We start from the raw sequence: 23,662 nt of genomic DNA, 5'->3' as shown, positions 1-23,662 counted from the left end.
AAATCTATTTGTATCTCGCCCATGGGGTTTCCCAACTTTCTTTTACCTCCATCATATTTTCACATCATTTGCTGGCGAACTCCTATTTGCCAACCATGCTTCAGTGAACATATTCTTTGTTTGTATGGATGACAACTTGATGCATTCCTGTAAAGAATTAACTGGAAGCATGGTTGTCTAAATGGATTTCACTTTCCTGTGCAAATGTGTCTAGTACATAGGAGCTTTCTTTTTTTTCAAGGTTAATGGTTTCCTCGTGCTATGTATAGCACATTGATATAGGTTCTACCATGACTTAGATACTCTAAACAACAAAGCTCCTAGTGAATCTGGAACCACCCTTTTGCTTATCTGTATTTACAATAATAGACAGTGACCCAGATTGTGGCGCTTCTTCATCTCTTATCCATGCCCTCTGCTTATGATTACAGCCAAAACCAAAAAGCTATCAGATTGCAAAGGAAAATGGATATCCTCGTAACACTATTTCACCAGGCAATTGTCTAATGCTTTACCTCTCACATCACTGTCAATACCTTCTACTCATTGGGGTTTCTTCCAAAAACAGAGTCTGAAAACACAAATAGGTAGTGCTTTTCTTGAGTAAACCATGCTCTGTGGTTGCTCCAGGCAAGGTAAATCTTGCGGTTCTCCGTCTGTAGCAGCTGCCACATGATCTACTAATAGGTCTTTGCAACCTATTCTTTCCACTGAAATTTTCTGATTGCTTTTGAATAGGAGTTGTAAGCCAACCCTTTAACTGCCTCTCTCTTCTACCATGTTTATACTATTTTTTTGGTTTAAAAACTACTGATACACCTGTCTCAACATCACACACTAATGAAAAACAAACGATTCATCACTTCTCTCAGCCAGATCACCTCCTATGAATCTCTTCAATTGTGCCGTCACTGCTAAATCACCAGCAACATCCTCTGTGCTCATTTTTGCCTTCTAGATATTTCAACACAAGTAACCACCATTAATGCTAGCAATTTCTATTAAGCAGAACAATTATCTGGGTATCATTGTTCAATTCCTGAGCAAATCATTAGAAAAGGTGACCACTCCTTTCCATGGAAATTCACAATTAATAACACCAAGTTGATGGTTGAGTTAATGAGTGAGTGAGTTAGTGAGTTTGTGGATGAGCAAATAAGAAAATATTATTAGATGTGGACCCAATGTTGTGGAACAGCCTATTCTCTGGAATGCAAGCTGACATTAATATACTCTATTTTGAGAAACACCAGGAAACATATCCATTTCAAATACTCTGCGAAGTATACTCTAGTTTTGAGCTCTTGAATACCTGCAGGTTTAGCATTATACAGATCCTCATTTCATATTAGCATATAACATATTTCTTGTCCTAAATCAAAGCACTGCAGAAATTCTTTTGCTCTAATTTGTCATGCCCAGCCTCAGTATTACATCATCTTAATTGTGTTTGCTCTCGCAAGCTACCTGACACGGAGTCTACTACATTACAACTTTCAAACTTGTTTTGTTTATATTATCCTTGAACCGTTCATAGTCATTTACATGCTACTCGATTTATAATCCTCATTTCATCTATGTGGCTACCAAACGTCCATGTTCACGTCATGATCCACTTCCACCGAGCCCTCCACTGTACTAATTTCTCTTTCCTATCTACTGTTAATTTTTCCCACATCATAATTGTGTACACGTCAACGTTACTCAATGCAATATTTCAAATCATTTTAGAACTTCAAATTAATTCTTTCTTTCCCCATACTAAACTTGAAATATTTAAAACTAATTGTTGTACATAAAGGATAGTGATTGTTATTTTTATGCATTTATGTATGAATTTTGAGTCAATTCGTCAGTACACTTATTGCATGATTTTATACTTGGTATTAAACATAATAATAATGATTGCCCTTTTCTTTACTTATTTATTTGTTTTGGGCAAATAGCAGAGCATATCCACATATACTTCCCACCCCATCAGCACAACCCATGGCTGCATATGGGCAGACACAGTTTACAACAGGAATGCAACAAGCAACGGCTTATGCAACTTATCCACAACCCGGCCAACCTTATGGTATTCCCCCTTATGGTAAGCTTTCAAAATAATTCACAAATATTGAGTAGCATAATGAACATTTGGTTAGGCCTCGAGTGTGTGCTAGAATTTGTCTGTCAAAAATAGTGCAACTTGTGCTTTTTAGCTCCGTAGTTATAGGTCTTAGTTCTGTTATTTATGTCTGTTTATGTTAGAATGATTGTTTAACTAGAAACAAATGCTCACCATTTTTTATATTGCGCACATAACACTTGGTACCTTTAACCTGGTCTTTTGTCTGAAATCACCATTTACAGTGACACATCTTTTGCATTCTTGAGATCAATTCAATTAGCTCCCAGAATAGTCTGGAAGGACAAAATGAACAACACCTTTGAAAGCTGCCAGAAAATGTTTGAATGCATTCGTGCATTGTGTTACTTCTATTCTATGATTGGGCTGATTCATTAATAACAAAATATAATTATGTTGTGATACAGAGTTTTCCTTTCCTACAAAATGTCGATATATTCCTGGATCATCAAAACTCCTCACTCTTTATTGTGCCTATTTCTTAAACAAATTACATAAACTAAGTTTGTAAACCATGCTAGGTAGAATATCCAATGAAAATCCCTAGTCATAACAACTTAATGCAATTCAAAACCTCTGTTGGTAAAGTTCATGAATATTAATTTCAAAATATTGTGATACCTCAATATTTTTGCAGAAATATGGCAACCACAATATCACCAACGTAACTATAGATCAGTGTAGATTAACTATACTTGAATCCTTACATATGTACCCTGTCTATGTGTCTACATGCATATCTTCAAAATATGTGGATGGGAAGGGACGTTAAGAATACCTGTCCCCTTGATATTTTGGTTGTCACTATTTTGGCAATGACATTATGGAATCACAATATTTCTCCATTCTGTATTCTGACATGCACCCAGCTATTTTAGTTACTGTTCTCCATTAAAGTGAATACGATCCACGAACGCTATATATGTATCGCATGGATATTATTTAAATTGAAACAGATAACGAAAATGTAACCTGCTGGAAAGTATACATTAATGCACCTGTCCAGGAAACAATGAGAAATGAGAACTCCCCCTTCTGTAGTTGTGGAGAATTTGGCACACATGACCATAAAAGACATCCCTACCATAAAAAAGATTATTAAATGCTCTGGAAAATAGCTAGTTCCTGTGCATTATGTTTCAAAGGAGAAGGAGCATGACAACACATTTCATAGTTATTTTTAGGATTAGGTATCACGGCAAAATGAGAGGATTCTGTTAACAAAAAGAGCAAATCTGTGCCAATGCATACTGTAGAATACCTTCAAAATGATCCAAGACATCTCTTATTTCAAAGGTATTAAAAAACTCACACTCAGTACTCTCACCATTCATTCAGTATTGAGCAAAAATACAAACATCTACCACACGAGTCCTACAAAAATAACTGACTTACTATATGTCATTGAATACAGAATTATTTTCCATACATAAAACCATTGTGTATTAAAACAATAAAATTACACTTTGTATACAATTTTCAGGGGAAATATTCGTAGACAAACACAGCCATTTTCTGTATACAGGCATATCTATTTTATACACCATTAATTGCACATATGCCTCCTCCCTTATACATAGCAACCAATGAGTGGTAGATTATGCTTCAATCAACGTTTCAGTGATCTCTAGGAAAATCAACCACCTTCCTCAGGACCAAATGTTATTTCTTCCCCAGTGGTCAATTAAAAAAAAACACATCTACGGAACAATAATCAAGCAAAATGTACAGTTTTATAAACAACATATGGTTGTTGAATACTGAAACATTCATGAATTCAATATCCTGATTATTCATACAGATCTTGATAATTGAATCTTATCTTGAAAGAGCATGTATATCACCCACCCCTTGTGGTATATGGAGTAAAATCACATGTCCACACATTATCATACAGCATGATCACTCACTCACCAAACCACTTCCATCACACAAAATGCATTCCTATCTTATGTCCCCCACAGTGGGATTTTATGATATCTCATTTAAGGTTTATTTTAAAAACAGTGAACTATTAAACACACTTAGAGCACTGCATACAGGTTTAGGTGTAATTCTGGAAGGCCCTTCAAAAAGCAACCTGAAGCATTAGGACCAATAACAAATTTCAAGGGCACAAAACCTAAGCACTGCAGACACTGAAATGAAAGCTAAAGCTGAGACAAAGTGTTTAGCATTCACAAAAAACAACCCTTCATAACAAAATCTGAAGTGGTACTACAGAAAGGAAATACCAGGCAGTTGTCCCCCTGGCATGGTGGCTTCAGATTTCCTTAGATGATTCACATTTGGCATCATAGCCAAGGGGGAGTGGTATACAGTGCATTTTTGCCCAGTGCTAGTTCTGACAAAAACAAAGCACTTTCAAGCTTATGTAGTAGTTTTGTGGACTAAGGCTAGGGCGCTAAACTTTGGGATCCTGGGTGTGCTTAAAAATTGAAAGATGGCACATAAACAGGAGGAGGGTGTGAAATATTGTAAAGTCCAAGGGATGTGCAACAAATTAAATCTATATTCAGAACGGCCCTCTTCCTTTAGTAAATGGAGAAAATGGACAGTTTTAGAAGAAGTGCAATTTATAAGGCCGAGGAGCACTACCTTTAAGGAGAGAGATGTTTTAATTGCCTCCATGGGTAACCTTCTGGCACAGAATGTAAACTACAATAAGGGGAGAGCACATGCAGAGATGTACAGGTCCTTAGAGTACCTCTGCAGTGGATCAGTTGAAAGGAGGCAGCACAGGAATCTTGTTAGGTGTTCTGGAAGACACATGTGTAACATAAGTAATTAAGGGATCAGTAGAAATCAAGAAGTTAATTACCTAGGTCTGATGGACAATTCTTCTTTTTCCAGATTATACTCCTGGGACCTTAAAATAGGAAAAAATACATTCAGTGGCAGGACAGACTCTCCTAAAAGAGAGGGTGTGTCATAACTGTAACAACCTAACAAATTTGGGTTCCAAGTCACAAACATAATGGTGCAACAAGGTTCAGGGTAGTTGAATTTAGATTCACAGATTCCATACATGATCCACAGATTCATGTTTTCTTCCGAACTCCACATATGACAGGGAAAATATTCCATTAATGCTGTTTTTTCACAGTCATTAGCCCTTGCTTGAAGATAAGAACAGTAAGGGGGAGTTGGCCATGCAACACGTTTAACACACAAAGTTAGAACATTACTGGCATACATAAGGCTTTTATGGTGAACTAAGAATTGAACATACTTTCATGCCATATAGTGGTTATGGAACACAACCATGATTCATGGAAGTGTTGAAAAAAGGTATTCTTCACTTTGAAAATATATTTTATAAGAACATGGAAACACCTTACAAAGTTACCGGTAAAAATGCACACTCTTATGAATTGGCTAACTTGTAGTTGATCCATGATGGAGGTGAGGTATACTTAGAGAGGCAGATTTCCATATACACTTGTATATTTTTGTGAAGCCCCGGAATGTCTGAAATGTATGTTGTAATAATTTAAATTTATTAAAGCTTTGATGGCCCTGCACATCTCCATCTTAAGGATTCCAGAAATCTAGCTGGTATAAACATTACATAATAAAGAAAGGCATTTACTTCAGGGAGCAAAAAGTGCACATTTTCACATTGTACCTGAAAGGTACATTTATTTTACTCTCATATTACAAAAGCATAGGACATGCAATTAATTAAAAATGTCGCTCTAAATAAATTCTTTCACCAAAACTTTAAATTAAGTGAAATTGGTGCACTATTTTTACCTTTCAAAATGTCTGTGAAACATAGTATTGGTAAGTACCTGAATGTTATGTGCCTTGACTGAAACTGAAATTGCATGAAATTGCATGTCATGCATACAAAGTAACTATATTGGATTGCTGTGGCATTTGGTGCCATTTGTTAAGTGCATTCTCATTTGTGAGCACACGTTTACAAATGTAACAGATTTGACATTGGTGATACCTTTGTTTTGTAGAGAGTTGGACACAGATGGTTCCATCATGGGCTTTGTAGAGACTTGTGTCTAAGTTATACACTAGCATAAACATTATGTATGTTCATTTACAAACCCAGGCCCCTCTCTTTTCTGAGCTGACAGTATTATTCACCAGGGATGTCTACATGTGCCAAGTATTTCCACTATTAAGCTAGAGATAACATTATGACAGGGTGAGCACCATTGTGCCATACACTTAAGCAATGTATGCCTGATCTGGTTTATTTTATTAGATTATTTTTTCACACTACCTTAACAAGTAAGGATCAGTACCCTACATCATATGGACAGTTATCTCCTGACAACACTAAACAAGAATGTTTATCTACTCCTGATTTAATATGGGATTTCCACTCTGTCTGCATGAATTGATGGACAATTACAAATCATGAATCAATATATGAGGACTCAATGCGTAGTCATAGAAGTAGAATCACCTACTGAATTTCAAATCTGATTTTATTTATCTGTTCTGAACTTCTTGTTTTACAAAATATGTTGTTTGCTATTCTGAAATTGTCCTTAATATTTAGTTTGACTATTTGGTATGTTTATCCACTTTCCTTTGTTGTGAGGACATTTTACTCAAATTTACATTTTGTAGTGGAAAGAATAGAACACAGAAGTCTCTATATAATGTTTGGAAATGTTTGCTAACCAAATGAATGTACATCTAATTATACAAATCTGACAATCAAATTGATATTTGATATGATGTATGTCTATGTTTACATATAATCAAATGGATCTGATATCACTAACTGATTTAGGTACATTGTGGGCAGGCATCAAGACAGAAGGTGGACTATCTCAGTCACAGTCTCCTGGACAGACTGGATTTCTCAGCTATGGGACGACCTTCAGTACACCGCCACCCGGCCAGGCTCCCTATAGCTACCAAATGCAAGGTTGGTATTGGTGTATGTACAAACAAATATGTATATTTAATGCTTCAGGGTTTTGTGTTAAATATTTGAAATTATTTAGGTTCTTAATTTAATCCGTCAAGATCACATGCAGAGAGATAATGACACAGAAATAACAGTGAGCAAGCAATAAAACAATATTCAGAAACATATTTGTATTTTTGTAGTAGAGTTTTGGGGAGACCAGATATCATAGGTGGCTTTTGATTATGAAAGGATTTTTAGAAACTACTGTTTGAGGTAACATTAAAAGCAGAGATTTTTATGGTCTGTTGGTTATGTGTCCGTTTGGCATCCCGTGGAAAGTAATGAAGAAGGATCTGCATTTCAGTGCCTCACAATTTTACCATATAGTGAGATATGCAAGTGTCATCTTTTATATGACCACCTTCCTTATCAATGAAGCTGGTTAACTAATTGGTGGAAGCTGGTCCTCTTACCAAAGAGCACATTCTGTTTTCTTGAGACAAAGTCTGATCGTCCCAGTATGTGTCCAAGAAAATAGAAATTATATATGATGTATCTTGTGAAACCTTTATTTGGACTATAAAAATGGAGTGCAAGATAAAACATACACGTTTCTGCAGAGTTGCCAGTTCTCAAACTACAGAATATTGCACTTACTTGCAAATTGTCTCTGGCCCAATGTATCCTGACGTTTTGAAAGCTTTTAACAGCCCAGTGACATAATAATTCAGCTCCATTGAGATAACTGTAGCAAGGACATACAAACATATTTATTGTGACTGCCCAATAATTAATATGGGTATGAAGCCAAATGAGAGACATTATAATAAAAGTGAAACCAAGGAAATGTGAATACTTTTGTTTTACCTGGTGAGATAATAATTATATTATAATCGTTTTCTTTATATGTTCCCCGATTTGTGAAGCTACATTATCAGTGTTCATAAAAATGTAATGTCTTGTAAACTGTTTATGTTAGTGTAAGGTATTAATTGACTGTGTTTTCTAAAGTAGCTTAAAATATAGTTTCATATGCCTCAGTACACCGCAAGTCTGTAAAGTTGTTTTTGGGCTGTAGCTTCAGTTCCGTAGGAAAACATTTAGTTTATAGAACAGTGAATGTTTGTCCGATGCTTTGAGGCATATATTATTATATTGCAACCACCTGCAAACAGATGAACAGGTTTTATTTTGCAAAGTTTGGAATGGATTGATACTGCTCCTTGATCTTGTTTACCTTGACCTTATGCCGTACGTTTGAGCTGCATTGTGAGTGACCATCTGACCAGAGATTCTGTGTGTCATTCTGGTTAATATATCTCTGAGCTAGCAGAGAAAATGCATGAAGGTTCTTGTGTTTACATGTCCTAATACAGATGGTGTTTACAGACTTGCACCTCATCATTACTGGGAAGCTATTGTTAATTTTTAGCATAGATATTTCTTAATATTATTTAGGTCCCATCTTAATTTGAGAGTGCATGATTGAAAGGCATTTGTGAAATGTTAACACAATTCTTTATGTTTTTTACTCTGAAATTTCGGTCAAATATCTTCAATAAAACATATAACATTTTGGGTATATTAGTTTTTATAATACTTTGATAATAATAATATTGAGAGATACTGTTTTGCTATTGGCTGTTCCTTTTCTAAACATGAATACATATCACAATACATATGTTACTACCATCATTTTTTCTCATTTCAAAACTAAACTATTTCCAATACAGCACCTTTTCAGCTTGCGTTGATTTTCACATTGATGGTTTGCTTCTGTAAAGTGAAGTTTTGTCACAAGCATCGACTTACAAAGACATTTGAGTGATGTTAGACCATGTTAAGCACTGAAAATGCATTATTCATAAGCAAGCGAGAGCATGCCAGTAGGGAAGACTTGTCTCCTTTCTGGTTCTCTTTATCTCAAATCTCCAAGCCCAATGTGTGTATGAGAATATTACTATTTTAGCAGGCTCACCTTGAAGGACCAGGGCACAATATTAGTTCATGCTAAAGGGTTGATTTCTGACAATTTATAAGTCATTGGGAGTCTTGAGTGCTAGCAACAAATAACATTGAACATATGATTTTCATTGACAGAAAAGACAAATAATCCTGATTTTAGCTCCATATTGATTCATCTTAAGGCTGTTCTCGAGCAAGAAAAGAACCCAACCAGTCTTACACCATTCAGTTCCAGTGTAGATATCAGAATTGTGCCAGTGTTAAAACTCTTGGAAATCACAAGGGGCTTTATGAGTTATCATGTATGCATGAATGAAGTCGTGTACAGTGATTGGGCCCAATTTGTAAATTGCATTTGGTAGTAGGTAAAGTGGTACATTATTAATATCGGCTACAAAAGCAGTTCGCAAACTATGGCTAGTGATCCACACCTCCACTTTTTCTGTATTCTCTGTAGGGAAATTTACATACATGTAAGTTTAGTGCTTAGTAGAAAGTGTGGAGGGACCAGAGAGAGTGGTGGAAAATGGGGAATATCTATTACAAATATATTACAAAATGGGTGGAATTTATAGAGAGAGTAAGGAGAGATTTTGGAAGGGATAGGCTACTACAAAACACTCACCCACAATAGAGTAAGCCCATTGCTAGTTATAAACTATACTTCTAAAGTTACTACAGCCCTAAAGTTGACAAGACAGTAGAAAGCGTAGAACTGCCAGGCTTTGAGCAAATCAAGTAACACACATGGCCATTCTCATGTACTGCAACACACTTCTATAGACAATAATGGAGGCAATCACTTAAAGTAACATCCCATATGAAATCATGCTAAATTAACAAAATTATAATTTGATGTTAAAAATATGTCATTATTACATATTTACCATGTTAAAATGTAATAAACAATTTAAAAAATAAATTCAATTTAACATAAACATTTTGGTAAAAAACTCAAAAAAATTACATTATTTCTACATTTAGCTTTAAAAGAATTTATGTTTATCATAAATATTTTAATTTATGTTATATTGTGAAATAAAAGTGTTTTATGGAATAATAAATTTAAATAATTGTTCCTGTACTTTCCCGCATGGAGTTCTTTGCCTCTTGTGGAGCACTCCCCTTACTTAGTAAAAGTTACTAGTCATCATAACTTTACACTTGTAAATTCTGCTGTCGGAGTCTCGACCAGGAGGTGGAGACAGGTACATTTATGCTTAAATGTAAACCTACTCTTGGAAATGGTGAATAGCAAAAAAGTGTACATTATGCCTTGGCGCAAGAGTAAATGTGCATGTGTAAATTTACCTTTGTGAATTGGCCCCGTTGGATGAAGATTGTATGAAGATTCAATATCTGGTTCTCTAGCTGACAAGACAATACCTTTATAATTATATTTCATTTAGAGAGGTCAAAGCTGTCTAAGAATACAATGTACCCAAGGTTTGATTGGTAGTAGAACATGTGGTTGCATATTGTGGCAGCAAACTTATTTCTTCAGGTGCACTACATTGTGGTTCTTTTCTAAATGTTTTCTGAATTTATCACAATATCATTCAGCAATACCTCAGCAATAATGGGTTAGGCTGTTAATAATTCTGCTGCCTTCATTGAGTGTTTTAAAAACATACCTCGCCTAGACTTGTGTTGTTTACTTCTGGGGAAGTGTCCACACTTCAAACAATAAAAGTAGGGAGAACACTCTCAAGTAAGCAATGTATTAATTAGCAAAATCCTAAAAATATTGTGATTGTAACGATTCAAATTAGGTTTTGAAGTTACCTTCTTCGATTTCAAGTAGTTGAGGTGTTATCCCTTTCATTGAACAGAACCTGTACATACAAATTTTAGGGTACATTTACTGGAAGATCTTAGTCATAGCTAAGGGAAATTGAAAGACTTTTCGACTTGTCTGTAGCTTTTGTTCAAAGGAAAATTATGTTGAGACTGTGCACCTTTTTATAGCCTAGTACAAAATGTTAGAATGGCTGCAGCCATTTGTAACATCCAAGGTAGTCTTCTGCCTATTAGTCTAAATCAGTGCTTGATGAGTGAACAAAGTCCTACCAATTCCATATTAGTTGTAATATTAATATTTAGCTGTGCCCACTCACTAGTGTGATCTGCAGATAAAGGGTATATATGAAAACCACGTGGTTGACACAAAGCTGTAACACCTCAACAAAGAGGTTAGGTGTGTCTCTGTAAATGGAATACATACAATTTCAGTTTGTCGATGATACCTGGTTTTGAATTAATAATACCATCCACCAACAACCAGGGTCAAAAGAGAGATCCTGTTTTGGTCATGTGGATTTAACTGTAGCATCCTCTACTTGTCTTTCAAATTCCTCCCACCTTCCTCCTGTCATCAAGGGGTGCAATTTGAGTCAGGCTATTCATTGAAAAACGGACTCAAGTCCATTGAGTCAAGAATGCATTGGTTGGCCAAAGTCTATAACTTTCTGCTCTGCTTATTGCTTGGTAAAGGACCACAATCTATGACTCAGTTGCCCTATAACAGAATGACAGGTGATACCATAAACCAAGCACTTCCATATCCCTAACTCACTAATTAGAGAACAGTCTCAGCTCTAACACAAAAGTTAAAAAAATGAGTGTACTCTTTGATCAAAACATAGACATACCTTTCACCTCGGATAACGTCAGGAGGTCAAAATGCCACCTTCAGTTTTCCATCATTTGAAAGGTAAGTCAACAAGTTGAGTTCAGAGATGTTTTAAGGCATGACAAAGTGGGCTCTGGCCCAGGGCTCCAGCCCATCCCCTCCCCCCCTCAAAGAGCCAGCTTTGTTCTGAAGAGTCTTGCCCTGATTACCTTGCCCAATTCTTAAACAGATTTTAAACACTATTTTCTTTTAATTTATTTTTTTAATGAGGGTGATATTCGAGAGTCTATTACATAGATTTTGCAGACAGATGTTGTTTGTTTCATCCAACATCCGTAAAAAAAGTTTCACAATAGGACATCACATATGAGAAATGGGAGAGGGGTCACAGAGATAATTTGCAGTAATATTACTGAGCCACTGCTGTGTTACAGTATTGAAAACACACATCACTATCACTAAATAGTCGATGTAGCCATTTAGAATTTGGACAGTTGTGTCTGTGCACTATCAGTAACCTGGTCAAAGAGGGTGTGAAAGAGCTGAAACTGGCTCATTTATTCAAAACTATTCCGAACAAGGGCCCCCAAAATACGTTTTACCCAGGGCCCTCAAAATCGTTAAGATATCACTGGTTGACTTCACTAGCGTTACACACAGTACGTTCACAGTGATCTCCTGAAAACGCATAGTGATAGTGTAGTGTTAGTACAAATTTAAACAGCCCTCTTCAGACTCATTTAATAAAAGAAGTGAAAGAGTATGAAATCGTACTCGAAATCACTAAACTGACTTTACAGAGAGAATTCGGACTCTGTTCTCTATACCCAATAAAGCCTGGTGTTTTAAATTGCCTCCTGGCTGCCTTTTTGTTACGTAAAGTGGCCATCCGAGTTCTGGATTTCTCTCGGTACGGCTATATAACGTCCTAAAACAAGGATACTGGTGCTTTCTCAGGTGGTGTTGAAATTTCTTCTTTCCCGTAGTGTCACCCATATGGCTGTTCTTGGACGCCAGTTGTAAGCTTTGGGTTCCCCTCCTGTACTGGTTAAGGGGCGAGGTAGTTAACGATAACACAAACATGATGATGGGGAAAGGCAAGCCTCCTAGAGGTCGCTCTGAAAGCAGGGCTGCACCGGGTACAGCCCTCGCAGCCCTTGTTTAAATCGGAGGCTAACATGTTTTCCTTTCCGTGAAGATTAAGGTAAACAATGGAACATAACGTGCAGTACGTTTTAAAAGACATTTGTAAAAGCGCCTTTTACTGTGCGGTTTCATGACGTGTGCTGGACAGAAAAGCAGTGACAGACAACTGGAAAGGGCTTGCAAAGTGTTTTTAAACAAGGCAGTAAAAGCAAGAGGGAACCGCTACGGTTTTAAAGAGTCCATCTGGCTGTCATCGACTTCAAGGCTCCCTCCGCCCCCCTAGAGAGTTGCACTGACTTTTGCAGAGAATATCCTTCCCTGGTGATAGATTCGGCCCATGGCAAAGAGGCTCATGGCGGGGAGCAAATGGGCCCGTGTAGCAAATCTACAATTAATCAATGTGTTGTGTTTAGTGCTGCTTGCTGGAGCAGCCAGATACCAAGTGCTAACCAATTACAGCTGACTTAAGCGAGACAGGGAAGTAAGTGGCCAGATCAGGAATAGATCACACAGGCTGTCAGTGGCATTTGGGACTGAAGCCCGGGAATGTTTCTCTCTTGCAAAGCCAGAACCAAGAGGTAACCCTCTCCTCCCCTTCTCGACCCGGAGCAGCACCCAATTGAGAGGACAGGGGCTTGGAAAGAGTTCTGCCCTGGGGCAGGGCAGACTAGACCCGCAGGTATCAACATTCTTTGTGAAAAGTCCAACATTCCTCATAAATCCTTGTCCATTCCTTGCTGGTCCCTTGACCTGCAAATTTGTTGTTTTTTTAATCACGTTTAACTTCACCGCGATTTTTTTTTGTGTGTGAAAAATGGAGACTTCTTTATTCCCTGTATGACAGGCCTCATGCTGCCGAGTTTTACTACGCTTTTAATGCTAGCATTATTCATCTCAGAAACATAAATGGAAATGTCAAATAAAAGGCTTTCAGTGCCTTAACGCCAAATGCCAAAGTGGCCCACACAGCAGCATGTAGGAACTCCCAAGAGGCAGGGATGTCTGTTGAGTAAGAAGGAATGTGCGTTGCCACGGAGCCCACTTCTGTTCTTCATTTTGTTTGCACATATAAATCATTAAATTGCAAATTGTAGCTTAATTGCAACACTTCCTGAAATGAAGGGTGTGTGCTATTTCAGTAGTTTTGGGCTACAGTCACAAAAAAGCTTTAAATCTGAAAGTCACAAAAAATTTAAAGCCTACCACCAAAAATCAGACATATGCAGCATACACCTGTTTCCTGATTGACCTCAGTCACTGGTGCTTTGAAGAAATGTTATTGCATTGCCATTTATATAGCTCGCCACTATTGCTTGCACTGCATAAGAAGATAAAACTCGCCGTTTTGTTCTCCTTGCAAAAAATATTTTTACTGGGCAAGAAATCCTTTCCACTTCCACCCCTAAAAATGGCAGTGGTGATGTTCGTTTCACTTTTTCACCATAAATGCAGACTTAGTCAGTCATCTTATAGAATTAACTTGACATTAGTATTCAGGGCTAAACAAATGTATTGGAAATGTTTGTTTTTGTCCCAAATTATTTGGCTTTTTGAGCGTGCCTCTCGTTTCTACTGGTGGCCCCTTTACACACTCATGGAAATATTTTTTTTCCAACCCTTTGTTGATTACTGCTAGCAATGTGGAATGTCCACTAGTCTGGCAGATTTTCCACTGTATTTAGTGAAACTCGTGGTTACAAAACAAAATCCACAAATCGTGATTCTTTGATAGTAATGTCAACTATAGAACATCATGTGGGACAATTATGGTCAGAAAAAAGTTTTGTGAAAGAGGATCTTTATGTTTTGATGCATAATTGACAATTTAATTGAAGCTTAAAGTTGTCAGTTGCACAACTTAAAAATTGCATTATTAGCAGTCTTAGAGTTTTAGCATGAAAGAGTGACAACTCAGTGGTGCAGTGAAGACGTAAATGTCCAGTAAATTAGTCGCCAATCTTACCCAGTTCTATACATTCCTAGTTTGGCAGATACAGGAACTAAGGGCCTGATGTATGGTGTGGTTTTGTAGTCACAAAAAGGCGAATTGTGCATTTTGGGACCACAAAATGACCTATTCCAATGTACCATCCCTATTTTATGAGCTGGCATGCGAATACTGACTCGCAAAATAGGGTTTACGACTCACAATTAGAATATCCCTTCCTAATTGCGAGTCACAGTGGCATCGATGATTGTTTTGTGACCACAATTGCGGTCGCAAAACAATTGCAGTTACCTCCAATTTTCAAACAGGTGGTAACCTATTTCCAAATTGGAAGGGGTCCACACTGTAACCCCTCTTCTTTGTGAATGGAAGCGAAAATATTTTTTCAGAGTAGGTAGTGGTTTAACAGTAATGATAGGTCAGGCCTTAGATCAGGTAAAACCTGTTAAGAATTACGAACAAGATTCGGAACACGTTCTATCTGCTGGAAGGGAAGAACCACGAGATTGAGAATTTTCGCATGGGCAGACAGAGGGCCTCATTCCGACCCTGGCCGGCGGCAGTAGCCGCCGGCCTGGCGGGGCCCGCCAGAATACCGCTGCACGGTCAAAAGACCGTCGCAGGTATTCTGGGTTTCCCGCTGGGCTGGCGGGCGACCGCCAGAAGGCCGCCCGCCAGCCCAGCGGGAAACACCCTTCCATGAGGATGCCGGCTCCGAATGGAGCCGGCGGAGTGGAAGGGGTGCGACGGGTGCAGTTGCACCCGTCGCGATTTTCAGTGTCTGCATGGCAGACACTGAAAATCTTTGTGGGGCCCTGTTACGGGGGCCCCTGCAGTGCCCATGCCATTGGCATGGCCACTGCAGGGGCCCCCAGGGGCCCCACGACACCCCATACCGCCATTCTCTTCCTGGCGGCCAAATCCGCCAGGAACAGGATGGCGGTATGGGGCTCGGAATCCCCATGGCGGCGCAGCAAGCTGCGCCGCCGTGGAGGATTCCCCAGGGCAGCGGTAAACCAGCGGTACACTGCCGGTTTTCCGTTTCTGGCCGCGGCTGTACCGCCGCGGTTAGAATGCCCATGGGAGCACCGCCAGCCTGTTGGCGGTGCTCCCACGGTCGTTGGCCCTGACGGTTTTTACCGCCAGGGTCAGAATGACCCCCAGAATGTGTGATTATGGATGGGCAAATGCTGCCTGACACAGAACTCTATTTCAGCTCATTTGATCTTGAGGTCTAATTCTAACACCTTTCAGAGTAGCACCCAGTATTTGAAAGTGCTTTGGACTGTACAAACAGTGGAATATGCTATACAGATGATATGAATGGTCAACAGTACTGCTGGGTAGGGCCGTAATCCCAGGGGATCTTCTAGACAGGTGGTGTGGGCTACAGGACTACTCAAGGAGGGGGTTGCATTCTCCTGCCATAGTAGGAACATCAACAATTTAACTGTACCTATCCGGGATACGAGGGTGAAGCAGTGGGGACTCTGGGATAGTTGAATGGCTGGATTGAAAACACAAGTGACTGCAACAAACCAGTTGGTGGGTGCATCTCTTCTTGTTGCCCAAACTCTGTGTTCAAATCAGGCTGTTTACTGGCAAGGCAGAATCTTACATTCCAAATGCATAACATGACGTGCGCACTTCCAACCACGAGCCTGCGCCTGTAGGTCACTATTTTTGGGGTCAGAGTGAACATTTAATTTTAAGGCAGACTCTATGAGCTCATTAGTAAGAGAGTGTTATGTTTGCCCGATGTTAAAATGGCACATCTCGGGCGAAAGCCTTGCTGATGCGCAGAGATAGATGCACAGTTGTGTGTTTCTCTCTGGAGCTGGTTGTTATGCAGACAAGGTGTGGCAGAGACTTAGCAGGCGTGGTCTCACCACTTAGAGCCCCCCCAGCTCTATGGCTGGCTCCGTGTGAGTGGCAGAGCACTTGGAGCCACTGTACTGTTTGCCTACCTATGGTGGGAAGTGGCAGCCAAGAAGGGGAATCCACAGTTGCTGAATGCCCCACTCCTACACAGAGTCTAATGATGGAATGACGTCCGAGCAGGGATGAGTAGCGGGAGCAATGGCAAACAAGGGTGTGTCTTAATCCGAGACCCGTACATGAGTGGAGCAAAACCAAAAAACAAGCGGGAGCCATGCATAAAGCAGCACAAGTATCAGGGCAAAAAACAACTAAGCATGAGGTGGGGGGGCGAATGGCAGCAACAATAGGGGAAGGAAAGGGTGAGAGTTAAAATGCAATAAGAATACGGGTGTCACAGCTGAACACACACCCCCAGTGTAACACGAGCAGGGAAGAAATAAAAAAAGTCCCAAAGCGTAATGATACAGTACTTACACCTTGCTCTGGTGGGAGAGAACAAAGATAAAAGGAAGGACGAAGAGGCAGAAGTGACCACTAGCAAGCAAGGATTTTTAAATTCCACTGAAACAAACAAATGAAAAGCCTCGGCTGAGTTTAAGCCCTCCCAGCAGTATATACTAAAGTATATATACGATGACAGGTTGAAAGCTTGTTCCATATACTAAAGTATATACAAGAGGTCGAAAGCCCGACCTAAAAAATCCTCACAAAGGGAGAAAGCAGGAACCTGCAGAAAAGAGAGATAAAGGAGCAGGGATTTTTCTCTAGGTGGATTAGGGGCATTAGGTGGATTCAAGACATTTATTAGCACCAGCTGTGGTTGTCTGGGCAGAGCTTTCGACAATAGCACTGATTCTTTATTAAATTAAGCACTGCATGTAGATATCTGCTTTTTGTTGAACTGCAGACAAATTTCGGTGCCCCTGTTGGAAGAACAGTGATTGCAGGCCTACCATAGAGCACTTGGTTTATTGGACACATCCTCTTTTCATACACAATTTTTTCACCTAAAAAAATCATGATATTGAGCACTCGTTGTGACAGTTGCAAAAAAAATATAAAGAATGTGCTTCCAGTCTCTCGAGAACAGCCAATGACAGAGTCTGTGGCGATGCGTTTTAAGATTGTGGTTCAAAGCGAAATATTTCGGGACTCCTGCTCTCAGTTGCGTAATGGTCACATGGTGCATTGCAGTTATAACGGTCAAGGTCATGGCAGCAATGATTATCTCTCTACAAAAGAACGGCAAAGGAGGCAAATTCTGTAAAGCACTGATAGAAGTGGAATACTGCAATTTACATTACATCCCTAATTGACCCTCATCTGATATATTTTTTTCTCTCCTTGTATAATTTTGTTAAAATAAAACTCAAAATTCAAATAAAAAACAAGGAAATTCATGCAACTATCCCATGAAAAATTTGACATCCCGAATACGAACTGCCGAGTTTCCTAGCTGCGAAAAATGGAGTTGGCCATGCTTATTTACATCTCTGCCACGTTTAAGAAAAAAGAAAAAAAGAATAATGACATGGTCAGAAAGCATGCTATTGTGAGAATTTACATTCTAGTCAGGACTCTTGTTTATGGTAAAGACGTGTCATGCAGAGTAACACATGGAACGGGGAATTCTGAGTAGATCAGAGGTCGGGATGTCTTGAAGAAAAACAGTGGCAGTGTTTACCTACTTCGTGTTATGTACATTTGCAAGGATTAATTATGTATCTCCTTTTACGAGACCTTTAATACTGTTTTAACGACAATTTGCACTAGTTACATATTTTGTTATAGTTCGTTTCACCTTTATCCAAATTATTTCTGGGTATTTTTTGTTCTACGTGGGCTCTACCACATAACCGAAGGAGACAAAATTGGATTCTAAAATTGTTCTCCATTTCTGCACCAGTGTCAAAAGAAAGCATCCACCAGCAGGGAAATATTACTTTCTACTCCTGCCTGTTTCTCTTAGATAGTACAGACCACCCCCAACACTCTCTCAGTTTTTTTTTTTTTAAATATGTTTTTATTGTTTTACCAGCCACCTGGCAACATTGAAATGAAATACAAGAGGTTACATTATGTTTCAACATACATTATACATGTAATTATTACGTATGCACATTCTGCAAATCCAGTGTGTGTGCACAATTACCCGAATTGGGTCTTGAGAGTTGTGTATTTACACACGAGGTGTATTCAACATGTGCGAAGTTATTCAAGAAACAAGATACATGGAGAGAGAGAGTAAGATAGGAGCTGAGGCAGTACCGGAGGATTCAGACCGAGGGGGGGGGGGCCAGCAGGGGAGGGCCTAGGAAGGGGGGAGAGCCAGTTGTTGTAGGGGCAAGAGGTACTTTCCACGAGCTGTGCAGAGCGATTGCGTGTACATCCCTGCGATAACGTCGAACACTCTCTCTGTTGACACTGCTGGTAATAACAGTGCTGGTGGAGCCATCATTAATGCCAATAGCATAAGAAGTAGTTAAAGAGAACTAAGAAGGAATGGTGGTAGCATCAGTAGCAGTTGTAATCGTCCTACCAGTAGTGATATCGTAAGACTATAATTGCCAGCAGTCCTAATAGTGATAGCAGGCAGTCGCGGCTTGCAGCGTGCAGAAGGGGATGGGCGGTGTGCAGGGGGGATAAAAGTTAAATTAATACAAACATAAAGAAACACTTACCTTGATCGCCTCTGCTGCACCGCTACATCCTCTTCTCTGCTGCAGGCACAGGCTCCCAGCCTGCCCTCCGGCCAATCTGGACGCTGCTCAGAGCAGCATTAGTATTGGCTGGGAACGCCCAGCCAGGGTGCTCCCAGGCAGACCATCTTAAAGAGGGCTCATACGTTTCTGCAGTTACAAGGGACAAGCTAGAATGTAAAATATTAAATCCTGAAGTGAATTTAAAAAAAGTTAATTTTCCACTGCATGTGTAAGCAGTGATTTAAACTCGGCTCCATAACCAACATTAACAGCAAAACTATTGCAAGAAAAAGGAAAGCACAAGCCATACCTGATTATAGGCATAGTTAACTCATTGTTTGTAACTTGTCTTAGCCCACAAGTGTTTCTCTTGCAGACACCGTTACTTATGACATGCAGGAATGCATCTTATTAAGAAACCTTTTTTGTGTCCCTGTTTGTCTTTTATGGAAGGAACCGTTTTATCCATTATAGCTTTTTCTTAATCCTCTTGAAAAATGTTCAAGTATTTGAAAAAATCTCATGACATTCAAAACAGAGTTCATAATTTATTAATATAACTGGTATTACTTCAAGAGCTCACCAAAATGGTTAAATAGCACAAACGATTCCCCTCAAAAAGGCTCATTACCAGAGTTTCTTAAAATCAGTCATATAAGACCTCTCTTAAAGAAGGAAAGAGCAGACACCTTAAGAACAGAAAGTTTCGAATTAATAACAAGTCTCCCCTTCAAGTTGAAGAGGCTGAAAAAAATGTGTTGCCTTACAAATATTCGAATTTATAAAAATAGAAAATATGGTAATTAAGAAAAAGACACAAAAATGATAAGCCATCAATGAAGGTGGGAAAAACACAAAGCTGAACAAGCGTTTGCAATGCAACGGGCCTCGCGTTTGCTCGTGTTAGAGCTAATAGCGTTGTAAACTCCTAACCAAACTTTTCTTGCCACATAAACCATGTACGTAACCGGAAAAAGTGCAATTAACTGTGTAACAGGGTCGATATTATGCAAAGCACTCGACTTCTGCCAAGCGAGATCGCACTGCGAAAATAGAGAAAAAGTAGTTCACGAACCGGACGGAAAACAGCAAGCCTCGTATGTTTTCTGTACTTGGTCGATGCGCTCGAGGAGGGCTAAGCACCAGAAAAGGCATGACGTATGCATGCCTTCTATTAATGAAATCAAGCACATTCTAACAGGCAAGCCCATGAACCAATGAAAGACACTGACGTGACGTGGACGGGGCTCCAAGCCCTTTTTAATTCCTAAAGCGTCTCGCTAGTGAAACGCATGCGCAAGCGCATGCGACGCAGGCTCGACCCTAAAAAGTCTTGAGTTTGCACCAAGGTATTTGATGACTTTGATTGCATGCTGTTCTGCATCGGACAGCATGAAGAATTTTCCCTTTGGTCTTGAAATCTTTTCTGGAAGCCAGATTCCTTCAGTGGAGCAAGGCTGCATACTCTAGCCGAAGAGGGTTCAACATCATCAGATTTTGGTTTGTATTGGCCTGCTGAGTCAGATTTGCTGCTGCAGAGAAGAACGTATACCAAAGGTAAGTAACTTGTACAATAAGATGTTAACTCATGCATCAGCAGATATTGTACAGGGGCCAACCCGTATATGTAAAACACCAAATAACAGTATCCTGTTCCTTGAGGAAACAAAAGAAGTCTGGAGCATTTCCCAATTGTTAATCTTGCCAAGTTGTCAATTCTTAAAACGGTTAGGGCACCCTAGGAGTGTATATGTATATATATGTGTATATTATTTTATGCTTAACATTTTCATAGGTCATTGCATATCTCCTAGATAAGTGGGTATATTAGATACTTATGAATCCCTGCTTTCATTTTTATATAACACTGATCAAATGTTTTATTATTATAAGCATTTCACTATTAAAAAATTGAGGAAAGATAAATTAATGTTAGAAAAGTACACTTATTAATTAACTTCAAATATTACAAATATTATATCTGTGTTTATGCAATACTACTTTTCTTCTCATATTATTATACCCATTATTATATTCCTTTCACATATATTCCCTTACTATGTATTTATATTTCTACTACTCTAGTCCTACTGTACTAGAGAAAAATTAAATAAAAATAAATAAAATAAAATCTATAAATAACATTCAATTGATAAATAAATTAGTTAATAATATGTATTAATAAATAAATAAAATAAACATATTAATAAAACATTATATATATTTATATAAATTAAATAAATAAATGACAAAATGTATAAATGTACACTATTGTAAGCTTTACTCTGTCTCCCCATCACCCTATGTCTCTATCAATGTATCCTCCATCCCCACTCTGACTCATCCCAAACCCATTCTACTACTTTCAACTCCAAAATAACCCTGCCTAAGCTCTTTTCCTCCTCTACCACATCTAACTCACCCCAAACCTCAGTTTACTACCATGATCTCACAAACAACCCTACTATATTCTGCCTCATGTATGTCACCTTTGACTCATCCAGAACCCTTCCTGTTACTATGATCTCCCTAACTCTTTCCACAGACTCTTCCCTCCTACATCTCTTCTTTACTCATCCCAAGCCTCTTCTTATTACTATAAACTCTCAATTAACACCTCTGGATTCTTCCCTCCGCTGTCCCTCCATTACTCTAGTCAATCCAACTAACAAACTTACATATCCTCTGCTAAAACTAACTCATGATAATACTAATACTTTACTCTTATTTCCCTATACTAATCCACTACTAATTCCTTTTGGGTTCCGGAGTAGCGTGCTACTTGCCAAAAAGTGCTTTGATGCCTTGTCAGGGGTAGTAAGCGCTATATAAATACTATTACAATACAATACAATACAATACAATTGGAAGCTCAAGCAAATGGTTTTCTAAAAGCTTTAGGCAGACAAAAGGTGACTTTTTAAAAGTACCTTTTGTAAAATATTGAGTGCAAATCTGACAGTACTATTGAATTGGATTTGTAATAAATATTTTAAATGTCCAAGAATTAACTCATTACCAGGACCCTAGGATAGATAACACCTTAAAGTTTAATGTTAACTCCCAGTGCTTTCCTATGTAACACCTAATCCTGGTACAATGAAAATAGTATTTAGGGTTCTAAGAGCATGTTTTGGATTAAACCTCTGCATGTCTTACTTTTAAATAGCACACATCCTGCCCTATTTGGCATTAAGGCTTACTTAGGGGTTGATATTCATATTTAAAAGGAGGGTTTGGACCTTTTATCTTTACTTGCACATAGTTAAAGAGTGGCGACCGCTGCTGTGCAATGTATATACAGCCAATTGGCAAGCAAGCATCTTCGTTTTTTTCTAGCAAAATATGGTCATGAATCGTTGCTGCTGCCAGAAAGTGGCAAAGTAAAAAAATTATATGGATCAAAACGGCACACCTTACAGTATCGGACATAGTGATAAATAGCATTTCACCTTGGTTAAAACAAAGCTCGTTTTGTGAGATCTGCCCACCTGCTATAAAAAGTACCATTTATTATGTCATAGCTTTAAGAGCTCAACATTTAATCATTTCTAATTAAAAAAAAGGATAGATATGTGAATTCATGACAAAACGATGTGGCTTAATCCGTTTCGAAGTTGAATATTTCATCCCGTCATTTATAGGGTCCATACTGCGAAGACAGTTTAAAATTTTTAAATGTACTTAAAAACTGGTACCGTTTTATAGCATGATGCATTTCATATAAACCGTAAATTTCAAGATTACATATGTAGAAATCATTGCCGCCCTTTGCCATATTGCAGAAATGGCACAAACCATATACGTACATGAAAAACTTATTACCCTGATTTATCTACCAGCCTTGTAAGCTAAGACGTGGTAATAATAGGGCCATCTTTAGTCACCGTAATTGTGCGTTTACGGGTTCTGTATGTGTGCTTGTTAGCGTTCCTGCGTTTGCAAGCAAGTTTGTTGTGGGTGTGGTGTGTTTGAGTGTCTGCGTCTGCATGCAGTGGAATGCGAAAAAAAAATCACACTTTGGCCAACTGTTGCATGGCACAGGTTACCCTCTGCCACCCGTAGGGCAGAGAGAGGAAGGGTTTTTAAGCGAGGTCAGCTTTTATTTTCCTTGCCTTTTTAAAGACCAACACCTAGTGAAGTGGAAAAGGAATTAACTCTGCAAGCCTTGACGGTCTCCTACAATGGGAAGTAGTTCCATACAGTAATTGGTGTTTAATTCAGAACATTTTCCATTTCTTTTCAGGAAGTAATTTTACAACAACTTCTGGACTATACGCAGGGAGCAATTCTCTTACAAATTCGAGTGGATTTAATAGTTCCCAGCAGGTACATTCGCTTTACAAATGTGGATTTCAAATGCATGAAACGC

General features: G+C 38.7%; 1 protein-coding gene across 17 annotated transcripts in view; it reads left to right on the top strand.

The window, feature by feature from the left end:
* Positions 1-23,662, top strand: part of EYA1 (EYA transcriptional coactivator and phosphatase 1) — a 218,611-nt gene that overhangs the window by 62,214 nt on the left and 132,735 nt on the right. For 6 of the 17 annotated variants that reach the window (XM_069220342.1, XM_069220330.1, XM_069220339.1 and 3 more), the window contains 3 exons: positions 1,947-2,092; positions 6,894-7,031; positions 23,537-23,619. In XM_069220342.1, the coding sequence (XP_069076443.1) occupies positions 1,947-2,092; positions 6,894-7,031; positions 23,537-23,619 (367 nt within the window). The remainder of the gene's footprint in view (positions 1-1,946; positions 2,093-6,893; positions 7,032-23,536; positions 23,620-23,662) is intronic. The other 11 variants (XM_069220343.1, XM_069220340.1, XM_069220333.1 and 8 more) reach the window with 3 other exon arrangements.

This window comes from Pleurodeles waltl, chromosome 2_2 (assembly GCF_031143425.1).
Source record: "Pleurodeles waltl isolate 20211129_DDA chromosome 2_2, aPleWal1.hap1.20221129, whole genome shotgun sequence".
NCBI lineage: Eukaryota > Metazoa > Chordata > Amphibia > Caudata > Salamandridae > Pleurodeles > Pleurodeles waltl.
Note: the sequence above shows the minus strand (reverse complement) of the source record. Positions and strands in the feature narration are given on the sequence as shown.